Source organism: Danio rerio, chromosome 5 (genome assembly GCF_049306965.1).
Source record: "Danio rerio strain Tuebingen ecotype United States chromosome 5, GRCz12tu, whole genome shotgun sequence".
NCBI lineage: Eukaryota > Metazoa > Chordata > Actinopteri > Cypriniformes > Danionidae > Danio > Danio rerio.
Genome location: NC_133180.1, coordinates 44,969,516 through 44,982,999, shown reverse-complemented (window position 1 = coordinate 44,982,999; position 13,484 = coordinate 44,969,516). Strand labels below are relative to the sequence as shown.

At 34.0% G+C, this 13,484-nt stretch overlaps 1 protein-coding gene across 2 annotated transcripts in view; it reads right to left on the bottom strand.

Annotated features, from left to right (window-relative positions):
- Positions 1-13,484, bottom strand: part of si:dkey-84j12.1 — a 293,735-nt gene that overhangs the window by 114,177 nt on the left and 166,074 nt on the right. For both annotated transcript variants that reach the window (XM_001920797.9, XM_073951375.1), the window contains exons 4-5: positions 13,064-13,197; positions 7,189-7,457 (exon numbers count right to left, since the gene is read on the bottom strand). In XM_001920797.9, coding sequence (XP_001920832.2) covers positions 7,189-7,457; positions 13,064-13,197 — 403 coding nt within the window. The remainder of the gene's footprint in view (positions 1-7,188; positions 7,458-13,063; positions 13,198-13,484) is intronic.

Below are 13,484 nucleotides of genomic sequence, written 5' to 3'. Positions count from 1 at the left end.
TCAGATTGTGTGACGTCAACCTCAGGAGCTCTATCAAAAAGGTTAATGACAGAATTTTTGTACCTTATTTATGAGTGTGTAAGGAAAAAAAGCACCTTTCACCCTGCACATTTGTACATTAGAATATGTACCCTCAAGCTAACTATTGACTTCCATAGTATTTGTTTTTTTTTTTCTAAAAGAGCATAATCTGTGAGCATTATTGAATATATTTGTGTCAAACTCATGTAATGTATATGTCATAGGTATCAAACTCAATTCTTGGAGGGCCGCAGCTCTGCACAGTTTTGCTCCAACCCTAATCAAACACAGCTGAACTAATCAAGGTGTTCAAGACTACTAGAGGCTATTAAGTAGGTGTGAGTTTAGAGGTGGTTGGAGCTAAACTGTGCAGAGGTGCAGCCCACCAGGAATTGAGTTTGAGAGCCCTGGTGTATGTGAACTGGAAGTTCCAACCAACTACATTTCAGTACTGTGATGTATTTCCAATTGAAACAAAATCTTAAAATAATGAGGGCAGAGTGACCACGCGGTGGCACAGTGGGTAGCGATGTCGCCTCACAGCAAGAAGATTGCTAGTTCGAGCCCCGGCTGTGTCCGTTGACATTTCTGTGTGGAATTTGCATCTCTGGGTGCTCCGTTTTCCCCCACAAGTCCAAAGACATGTGGTATAGGTCAACTGGGTAAGCTAAAATTGTCCTTAGTGTATATGTGTGAAAGAGTGTGTGTGGATGTTTCCCAGTGATGGGTTGCAGCTGGAAGGGCCTCCGTTGCGAAAAACATTTGCTGGATAAAGGGACTGGATAAAGGGACTAAGCCGAAAAGAAAACGAATGAATTATTGAATGATGGCAGGATTTTTTTTTTTTTTTTAGCTCTCCACCTCACTATCTCTTACAGCAAACTAATGTTTGAAATTGAGCAATTAAAGATACTAATCTTTTTAGATAAAGATAACTGGCGGATGTTTCTCTCTCTCTCTCTCTCTCTCTCTCTCTCTCTCTCTCTCTCTCTCTCTCTCTCATGCTTAAATACTTGTGCTACATGACAATTTAAAAGCTTTTGTTTAAGATTCAAGGTTTGGGACTGAAGTCTGTTCCAAAATGAAAGTGTCAGAGTAATATAATTCCACAAATGCAAATCAGATTTACAGTAGAAAACTGATTATTCTGTTGAACGAAATTGACCATATTTTTAAAATTTTGCTGGTAACCTGAGAATTGACAGAACCACAGATAAAAATATGGCTTTTACCAGGGGTTCTCAACCTTTCTCTGATCAATTTTTGAAGGCCCATCTGTCTAACATTTTCTCTAAAATGTTGGTATGAAACGCTTTTTTTTAACTTTATTTATTAACAATTCGTTGTTCACATTTGGCATCTTTCGTGCGTGCAAGTTCATTATTTCCCTGGCACAACACACTCACGTTTTCCATGTCTAGTTGAAAATATCTGAACTTTTCAGAGTGTTGCAAGCGTACCACAAATCATGTGACAAGAACTGACCAATCAGTTTCACACATTACACATATTTCAACAATAACAGAAACTAATTACCCCAGACAAACACAAGCACCCAAACACTGCAGCGCTTTTTAATTTTCTACATAAATAAAACTTCAGAGCTGCAGCAATGGTTCCCATGTGTTTTTAGATGAAATATGTGAATGGTCCTTAATACTACCCACTGAACTCTTGATGTACAGTAAAACAAATGAGAAAATGGAAATAAACAATTTACTACATCATTAATTAATATTTATTATGGAAGTAAACAATTAAATTGGAATATTTTCACGTAATATCCATTTCTTCAGACTATCATGTGGTGCGAAATGTTCTGCTTTTGTTTGTGATGTGTTCAACAATATAAGCAATCAACTGAAAGTTCACAAAATGAGTTCATTAAGCACGTGTACTATCAATAGGCCACTGAAACACATCACTGAAAAATCTGTGATCAGTGAAAGCATAACACTGTGAAGCAATGTTTAACAAACAATACCACTGTCTATTTCTGTTTGGTCTGCTTTTTTTTCATACTGCACATGATTTGCACAGATGATGAAAGATTCAATATCTCACACTGACAAAACCTGATTACAGCTAACATTAAGTCATTCTCAAAATAACATCAAATGCCTTCAAAAACAAATCTAGGATTACAACTGGAATAATGTAGGAAACCTTGCAATAATTTTAAAAACATCTACTAGCAATGCCGTAAACGTTTAGGCTCAGCCACAGCGTTTACTTGACAATTCTGAATTTGAATCATTTTAGTTTTTCTCCAAGTCCGACATTCATTGTACAGTCAATAAACACAAGTTTGTAATGAAAGCAGTGGAGAGGAAATGGATTCCACACACGCAGCAACTCCCACATGCTTCTTGTTGAACTTATAAACGATCTATTCTCTCCATTAAAAGCATCAAGAGAGCTGAATGGTGGAGAGAGAAAGCAAAGGAAGGACACAAAGAGTCAGATGAGAGCGAGAGAGAGAGAGAGAGAGAGAGAGAGAGAGAGAGAGAGAGAGAGAGAGAGAGAGAGAGAGAGAGAGAGAGAGAGAGAGAGATGGCAGTCGGCCAGTATCTGCTGTTCAGTGAAATTGATCAAGGTAAGGGGAGCTGGGTTCAAAATAATTGAATTAAGGCTGACAGAAGCGCTGACCAAAACCTTCAGACACAGGTGATACTACAAGGTCATGTGATACAGGGTAGGGAGCGTCACAACTGGTAAAAAATAGCAAAGAGGAGAAACAAAAGACAGCGTTGGATGATGGCTAATAGTTGCTTGATTGCGGTGCCCTCGGGTCATGTTAGAAAATAAGCTGCACTAATCATGGGTGAACCAGGTATGGTGAGACACTTAAGCTTCATCGACTATGATTACGTGTCGCTAGTACTATGAATCTGCATTAACGTTATCTGCAATTAGTATGCAGTGACACTGATGAGTAGGGGGGGGGGTGGGGGGGGGAGGGGTTTAAAAACATGAGAAGTTAGTAAGAAGATTTTAGAAAGCTACTATTGTAAGCTTAGAGGATATGTTTCAGAAATATGTTAAAAATCACAACATGATTAAATATTTCTTTCATGTACATTTAGGCTGCATTTATACTGCATTATGACAGAAAAGTTCTAATTTGGACATCTTCTTTTAATCTTGGCATTTTCAAACCGGTAGGCATCTTAATGTGATGTCTATGGCATGATTTACGCATGTGACATATGCTGCAGTTTTATAATAATTTATATTGGTTACGTGGCGGATGTTGCACACTCTCTCTTTCTCATTAACATGCTTAAATACTTGTGCTACATTACAATATAAAAGCTTTTTTCGTCCTCGTGTATGAGATTTAAGGTTTGGGACTCTGAAGTCTGTTCTGAAATAAAAGCATCAGAGTTGACGTCATTCGCTACAGTTCTTAATCATGCGTGACTCGCATTGGCATGTTAAAATACAATCTACCTGCTTATACTGAAGACACGAGGGCACAGATCTGATTATTATTGGATAAATTTCCACATATGAACAAGACCTGAATCTGATTTGAGTAAATTGAGGTCCATATGATTTTATTTCTGCTTACATGCAAGTGAACCATATTCGATCTGTGACACATGGAAGAAAAAAAAAACAGAATTGAGTCAATTGAACATAACAGTGTAAATGCAGCCTAAGATTGGGAGTTAGAAAATATTACAAATGTTTCTTCTCGTTTATGTTTTGCCTTAAATGTGGAACAAATATTAATATTTGAATTGTACTAAACATATCTCAATATTCCTTTATTTAGGTGTATAATCAACTAAAAAAAACATGTAAAGCAATAAAAATATATATTTTACAATACGACATTAACTTTGAAAGGATTTTACTATTATCCTAATAGCAAACATACATCATGTGTTTATGTTTATTATGTTTAAATTGAATTGAATTGAATATAATCAAGTAGGATTGAACAGAATTAAATATAACTTTATTTTATTTAACTTAATTTTAATTTATTTAACTTTATTTAAATTGAATTTAATTTTATTTCACTTTTTTACTTTATTTTATCTTACTTTATTCTACTTTATTTTACTTTATTTTATCTTTATTTTAATTCATTTAATTTTACTTAATTTTATCTTCCTTTATTTTATCGTCCTTTACTTTATCTTACTTTATTTTACTTTTATTTTGCATTTACTTTATTTTGTTACTTCTATTTTACATTATTTAAAAAATATTTTATTTTACTTTATTTTACTTTACTATACTTTTACTGTATTTTTTAATTATTTAACTTTATTTAAAATAATTTTATTTTTCCTATGAGACATTTCCTGTCAGATGTTAAGCAGCATGCATCACATGTGGATTAATGTATAGTTATGTTCATGGCAGCCTTGTCAAAAGGTTAATTTTATTTTTAACACATGTAGTTTGCAGTCTTAGCATGTAAGGATTTAATCATCAACAACATATATGAAATGTCATCTAGAAGCAAAAAGCACCCGTTGACTGCTGCAGACAAGTATGAAAATCTTTTTTGACACTCATTATGTTAATTCTTCTTCTTCTTCAAAAAAAAAAGAGGATGTAATAAATGTGTTACAAAGGAAAGAGCAAATGTGGGGTTACTTGCATATGCAAAACAATATTTATTTAATCTGCTTTAATGTTTTAATCTTTTGATGGATTGAATTTTTTGAGCAAAAAGGATGCAGCAAATAGTCTGAGGTGACAAAATTGACTCTCAGCCTTGAAAGTGACAGAACAGCAATGCAATAACTCCTTGCTAGACAGGTTTTTCCTTTTTCCGCTCCTTACGCACACAGATAATGCTCTCCGCAGGTACACCGTCTCATCATGGCCAATTGTTTCCCCCGTGAGTGCTTTATCTAAGCTGGTCTGAGACTGTTCAGCCTCATTGAACATCAATGGCTCTCCTCTTCATCCCCTCTTACTGAGCCATCAGCGCCAACATCCCTTGGCATCAAGGCTGTAACAAAGGCAGGGATTCTGCTGCACCGCAGGATGTGCGGGAGAAATAGGGGAGCGGGCGAACACTGAGACATCAGACGAAATGAGAGAACAAGGTAGATTCGATAGAAAAACAATGGAGTATTTCTGAAAATTGTTGTGAGAGGGAATTCAATTTTGACTTTGAATCTCATGGTAGTCTGTGACTGTTAATAGTAAAGTCAATTTAACCCATATATATATATATATATATATATATATATATATATATATATATATATATATATATATACATATATATATATATACATATATATATATATATATATATATATATATATATATATATATATATATATATATATATATACATATATATATATATATATATATATATATATATATATATATATATATATATATATATATATATATATATATATATATATATATATATATATATATATATATATACATATATATATATATATAATGTTTTTCCCCTCAGGGTAGTTTGTTTTCCCTTTTTTTCCAATTTTATTATTGATCTTTTTTTATAATAATTGACTGCATTTGAGTCCTCGCTACCTTTCTCTTCCTGGAACCATGACACTACTATTATTATATGCCTACTTTAATTTTGGTTCCTGTGTAATCTTTAAAATTTCAAAGAATTTCTCAATGTTTTAAGTTATTAAATAGTCATAAAATGGTAAAAAAAAATATGTTGGTAATATTAAAAAAAAATGTCTTTTTACGAAAAGTGAAATGTTTTCATATCCACTCAGAACTGCTGATCAGATACAATATGGTTTAAGCTATACAAAATAAATAAATACTATAAATGACAATACAAATATGAATGATTGTTTACACTTTAGTAAATTAAAGTTAATTTTTAATATGTCACTAAATTTAATTGCATTTTGAGAAACACAGTAAAAGAAGAAACACAGTAAGTTGTTTTAGTACCACTCGGTTAGTGGTATCCTATCTCCATCATTACCTTTCACCATTATATCAGGTCAAATGAACATGATATAAACAAGGCTGTGTATGATCTGAAACAATGTAGTGTTCTAAGGAGAGAGTACATTTGACAGGAAGTCTTTTAAGATGAGTGTGCAACTTCCCGATGCTGTAATAATACGGTCGATGTGACCGAATTGAGTCCCCCATCTATTTCACACTTTGCGAGCAGCCCAATTGCCATATTTATCACGGCGACTCAAGACACGGAAAAGTACGGAATTCATCAACACTTCATTGTAACATCAGGCAGAATAAAAGGCGGAGGCTCCAGTCTATGACACGCTCCTCATCTGAGCCCACCGAGGTCCTAATTTGTCATCGAGATTCATAACAAAGCCTGTCTCTCTTAACACACTTTAATTTCCCAACTCCACCTGGGCCATGTGAACACCTGCCTTTGTAAAAACCCTTCAAGCAATGAAACCCAAATGCATTTATTTCACACGGCTAAGCTCAAATGCAATGCTGAAACCAAACAATGACTAGAAGCCATATGTCTGCGACATTTGTACGGATAAATCCCAATAAAGAATTAATGAAGCCCGGATCAAATCATCAAGCTGTTGCCCTCTCATTTGTGTTGGACTGAAAAATTTCCACTAGAGTTCCCAGGGATTGTTGCAAACCAAACACTACAGGCAACCGATGAATCAGAGGATGTATTGGCATCCAGTAACGCGCCCATAAACACAGACTGGTAAATCTGGTTCCAGGTGTGATTTTCTGCCACCAGTGGAAAACATATGATAAATGACATGTCGGACCCCAGAATATTGGTTTGATTATAATAAAGGTTCATCACGATATATATTTCTGTCCTTTAATTTGGCCAGTTTTAGACATTTTAATCAACTCTTGCGTGCTGAAAAAATGTACTACCCTTTTTTTTATGTTCAGGATGAAAACATCCACTGAATTAAACTAATGTAAAAATGTACCAGATACAGTGTTGGGGGAAGTTACTTTTGAAAGTAGTGCATTACAATATTGAGTTACTCCCCCAAAAAAGTAACTAATTGCATTACTTTTGGTTACTTTTTATGTAAAGTAATAAGTCAAATTACTTCTGAGTTACTTTTGTGTTACTTTTCCTTACCTTTGCTTAAGTCTGATCTCTTTCAGAACTCATACTCTTATACAGTACACCAAAGCTTAAAAGTTAAAACAAGTTCTTACCTTTAACCTGAACACCAATGCGGAAATAAACATCTGAGCTGCTGAGATATCGCTCCACCAGAATGTAATACCACTGCTCCCAGGACGGCAGCGGGACCTCCAGCTCACATGGAACGTTCTCTCTGCAGTCCATGGCACTGGAGTTGTGGACCGGCGGAGCCCTAGAGCGAATCTTCAGCAGAACTGGACAACTCTCACCGCTACGGTTTTTAGTGTTACAGTCCACGAGCTGCACCTTCACCCGAGAGATGTAGTTTGGGATGAAAACTCTGCCAAATACAAGACAGAGAAATGTAGAGGATTGAATCATGAAATACACACACTGGGTATGTTTACATGAGCATAATTATTTACCTTATTACGACTCAGACAATATTATGATTTAGAAGCTTACATGACTTAAGACGAGATGCGTTTTAATTATTAATTCCATGTTCATGTTTTATATGCTATTGCACAAATATCAATTGATTAACATACTGTAAAAAAAAAAGACAAAAAGTCAAAACAACAAATATTTTTATTTTGCTTTAACCTATTTTAATAAGTCAAGCAGGTTTCAACTTTTTTAAGTTATGCAAAATTTAACCTCATTTGATTTAACAAAAAAATGTAGCGCAGCAAGAATTTCTTTACAGTGTGGCACACATCATTACTTCTCCACATGAGGCAGCCCAGGCTCATTGAAAATAAGTTTTTCCGTATACATTTTTTTGTGAATTGGTCCAGATATGTGTTGATGCACATTTCAGTTGACAAACAAAGAAAAGGGCACACATCTTTTGTGAATCTGAAATATGTTACTAATACTGCATTCAAGACAACTCCGAATTAGTTTTTTTAATTTAATTAATATTTTTCCTTAATTTAATTAATTTGAGTTTTTTTACTTCATACTTTGGATTAATGTCTAACATGGCACTATTGGCTCATTTCCAATGAGTGGTCCGATCTGGTAAGCTTTTATGGCCGTTTCCACTGTCAAAAGGTACCTCAAAGTAAACAGTATCATACCACTAATTGGGTACCCTTTCCAAAGGGTATCTAGCATGACAAAAGTGTACCAAAATGCAGAGCAAGACACGTAGCTGAACGCTACTGGTTTACAGAGAAGTGTCACTTGTGCGTACAAAAGCCAGAAGACTGAAAACAAAGGAAGCAACATTTTTAAATTCACAGCCTAGACATTACATCGTAATACTATATAGATATAATAATTCATGGTCAACCCCAGCTCAAATAAACCTTGTCATCTTCTTGATGAGCAGCCACAAAGCCAAGAAGAACAAAACCTGCCATGCTCTGTTGTTGTCTAATGAGGCCTTCCAAGAGCAAGATCGGTTTCACTTTGTCCAGAGAGCTTGTGTGCACTCGCTGCATGTATATATTTCAACAAACTTCTTGAGCTAATGACAATAACATGCGCTTGATTATTGAAGTGCTTATGACATCCTTTCAGAAATGGTAAAACGCGAGAGTGAAGCACAAAAAAACAAAGGGGAAGACGGAAAAAACAAAGCAGCAAATGATTCTTTCAGCAACCTAAACCATGAACAAACTGTCAAGTTTAACTTGTATTATCAACTGTTAAACTATTATGAACTTGGAATGACGGAATTACTTTCCAGCAAAAGGTTACATGTGCTGGTGAAGATTAAAGATACAGATGAGAGGTTTGCTCTGACATTGGGCTATACGTACATGTAGATTTGAACCCAAATAGGGGCTGTATGTGTTCATATATGTTGTATTTATTTATTTAATATAATTGTCGACATTATAGAAGGCTATTTCGCGCCATTATAGTAGGCTATTTCGCTCATTGATCTGCAGATCAAATCCTGCTGATAGAAAGGTTAGTAACTAACAATTACACAAAAGTATTTATGTGTATGAAGCATCTGTTTTAACAAGAAGTGCTTGATATGTGAATGACCCATAAATTTACTTTGACATTTCCTCAAGCGAGAAGGACGTTGAATGAAACTTTCTGTCATACACCCCACCCACCATTGGTATCCTTTAGGCAGTGGACACGCAAGCCTGATAAAGGTGACCTGTACCAACTCGTACCATTCTGTACTGTACCACTCAGTGGAAACGAGCCATTAGAAGATCGAAGAACCCCGACTTCAGCAAAAGACATAATTTGAGCTTTATTTGAAACATAAATAAAAGTATGCAAGTATGCTTACAGCCCAAACTTAGTGAGAGCTCTACTTACTAATGCAGTTTCTGACATTATTTTAGATTTATAGTGCAATATATGATGTTGCTTATGTTTTATGTCAGCTGTATTCAGACAACAGTATTTATATTCACACCTCGCGGTGAAAATGCGAATGCAACATGCGATTGACAGAAACGTATTAAGGTCAAAAGTATGATATTTGACTGCTGAACTTCCCTCCTGACTGTGTCTGGCATGCAGCATTGGGGTATGTTTTGTTATAAGTTTTAGATGTATGTCCACAAGAATGCAGGGCTTGTCTTACAGATCACCTAGACTAGCAAAGCGCTGACCTAAACCCTGTCTGAAATCTGTAAATATTATTAGTGTGAAAAGGAACAAAAGTTGTTTATATCATACTTCCACACAGTGTTCATTTTACATCAAAACTGCAGTTAAATATGTTGAAATGCATTTTTGTTAAACCAGCAAAATGTAGGCATGTTTTTTTTTTTTCCAGTGAGACTGTGTTGTCATTATGGTCTCATATGAGCACCAGTTTTATGGATGTGACATTTCTAGAAAAAAAACTCAAAACCTAAATTCACAGAGAAAGTCTGTTAACATTATATTAAAACCTCTGTTATTTTTCAATAACAACTGACCACAGAGTTGTAAGACTAGAAAAATAGCAATCTGTTTTGTACTTTAAATGAGGAAAATAAACGTGTTATGAATGTGACCAAAAAAAAACAAAAGAAACGATGCTAATCAAAAGGATAAGAGTTGGCTCTCTATAGAACAAAAATAATTTATTTTATTTTATTTTACATTTTTGCATTTATGAGGAAAAAGCTTCATTATGGATGTGTCAACTCTCCGTTTTGGATGAGACAGATTTGAAATTGCCACTTGTGTGACTGGTAAATCAAATAAAATAGTTTGACAACACTGACCGATACATTTTTGAGCATTTAACAGTAATGTAAAACACAAGCCTGCACAAAAAAACCTAGTAAAGACTTATTCAGTAAAAAACGTTTTTCTTGGCAAGGTTGACATTAGCATGGAACTGCTCATATACAGTAGTTTTATATTTTACAAAAGCTTCAGGTGTAAACAGACAAATACAAGCAGAAACAAATTCTTGCTTAAAAACATGCTTTTTGTATGCCAATTAACTATTGGCGACTCCTGTTTGAGAATACTGCTGTAAAACACAACAAAAAGTCCTACATGACTCTAATGTTGTAATTGTGGTGTGAACACTGCTCAAAAGAGCAATGATCTACCTGTCTAAATGACATTTTTCTTTACTTTGAGTATGACTTTCTGCATGGTTTTACTCTACATGGTTGATTCTGCTAGAATACAAGAATGTTGTCTATGTGTGAAAATCTGATTATAGTAGCCAATGTAAAAATGCAGACATTATGAAACAATACAGAATGTCAAACAACTTTTGCTATTTTCATAAACTCAGGAGAACTTTAAAATGCAGCCCAATTCAACAAACTCATTAAAAATGCTGTCATATCTCTCCGTCTTCATTTTCTACATCAATAACAACTAATCAGAAGTTGCTCTTTTTAATTTGAAAGGAAATTGAGAACAACTGTGAAGTTAGAACAAATAATTAATATCTGCGTTTTATTTCTGGCTATGACACAATTGGCTTTGTCTTTTGGTTTTTGATAATTAACAAAACAAACAGCAAAACAAATGCTTAATCAAACAGAACACAGTTCATTTACAGATCTACTGGCTCGCTTGAGGAAAATATAAAAAAAAGATATGAATGAAATTAGTCTTGGAACTTTGCCTTGAAATATATTTTAAAATTTATTATTTATTTCACGGTTAATCTCTCACTTTTTCCAATTTTATGCACTGTTTTGTATTTCACATCTAATTAAATAGCATGTCCTATTTTGAATAATACAAATGATTTAAAAAACTTTATTTATTGCATCTTCACCGGTCTAAAAAACAAGGTTTTCTAATGCTCATATGTTTAATGTCCATGTTAAGCACATAACGATGAGTTTTATTGTATAAAAAAAGATTTAGAAAGTTATGTTCAGTATAGGTAATAGATTGATATTAATATAAAAACTGAATAAAAATTGATTGATGAAAGCTGTAATTGTCATGCACATCTTTTCATCCACATTTTGACATTTTATTTTCGCTTTACTTGCATTATTTGCTTACTAGCATTACTTATTGTCATGAATATATTTCATTTGCTATGGACATAAATCTCATTGTATGGAATTATTAGTCCTTCTGAAATATTCTCTGAAAGCAGCTTTAATGGTAGATAAAAGCCCATCCTCATAATATCCAGTGCTCAAGGTCTTTTCTGTGTACCCTGTTGTTTATGATTGCATTTCATCACCTCTCCCTTCTCCATTTTCCTCTTTTTCATTTAGAAAGACTTTATTTGCTAATTGAGAGGAGAGCTTTAATATCTGAACCTAATGAGAGTGGAAGGCTGGAATGAAGGGAAGCCTGAGAGCAGGATGTGTGTTGAATGGTCAAGTGCTGAGAGCAGAGCACAGAGAGGGTGAGAGATGTGTGTGCGTGTATTCCTGGTATTCATCACAAGCATAGCAAAACCAATTAATTTATATATATATATATATATATATATATATATATATATATATATACACATACATATACATACACCCACCGGCCACTTTATTAGGTACACTTTTCTAACTGTTCATTACGCAAATTTCTAATCAGCCAATCACACGGCAGCAACTCAATGCTCAATGTATTTAGGCATGTAGACATGGTCAAGACAAGTCGCACAGGCTTAACAAAACTGGACAATAGAAGATTGGAAAAATGTTACCTAGTCTGATGTGTCTCGATTTCTGCTACGACATTTGGAGGGTAAAGGCAGAATTTGCCATCAACAACATGAAAGCATGGATCCATCCTGCTTACTAGCATTACATTATATATATATATATATATATATATATATATATATATATATATATATATATATATATATATATATATATATATATATATATATATATATATATATGTGTGTGTTAATACCATAACCAAATGAATAAAACCTTTTCATATTTGCTTAATATAGTTTTTGTTTAAAAACATGAAGTCATGAATGTGTTATTAAAAAAAAATTGTGTCTAGACAGGCCTGAAAAATTTAAATCGAATTATAATGCACAAGCTTTATGACAGAGCTGAATGTGTTATACATTTATTGTTACTTTTTATTATTCAATAAACAATACAGCTGTTCATTATTTATTAGCTCCTGTTGGTTCAGATCCAATACAATATGAGCAGACAGCATTTTATTAATGAGCAGTGTTGATTAAAAAAGCAATACTACAACATAAAGCCTGCTTCAATAATAACATTACAATAATAAAATAACAAAAATAACACATCACACACTTTTTTAATATTTTCCAATATTAGTTAACTGAAGTATAGAAGTTAACTATTGTTAATGAAGCTATTTATTATTAATTTATATTGTATTAATTAATTTGTTTGGGCTGTGTAAACATACTTTTTTTCAAAATTCTAAGATGACAAGAATATTCAAAAGAATATAATTAATTTGACAATCAAACCTATTGTACATTACACATCTCTTGCTTGTATTTAAGTTTCCACTTGTATATACTTAACCTTCACATTTACTCACTTGTAGAGCACAGATCTGTTGTGAAGTGGAATCATCTGGTCAATGAAGTAACCAGGATAAAGCACCGAAATCCCGATGAGTCTCTGAACGATGAGTTGAGGCTGAAAGAGGTACTGACATTCCTCATGAAGACCCTGCACAAACACAGCGGAAACAAACAGCAAGCAGATGCATTAGTCTCAGGCTAAATCCACTCCCAATAGCCTTCTTCAAGTAAAGCAGGCCATGAAATGCAGTGTCACAACAAAACATATGCATACATGCGTGTCATGATATGGAAATGCTCGTGGAAGGAGGCCAAGTCCCACTGAGAGCGCCTTATGATCACTTCAAATGGAGGGAAACTGTCTTTGCATTCGCATGGTTTCTGATGATGTGCTGTGTGATATTTCTCATGGCCAACTGCACAACAACTCACCCA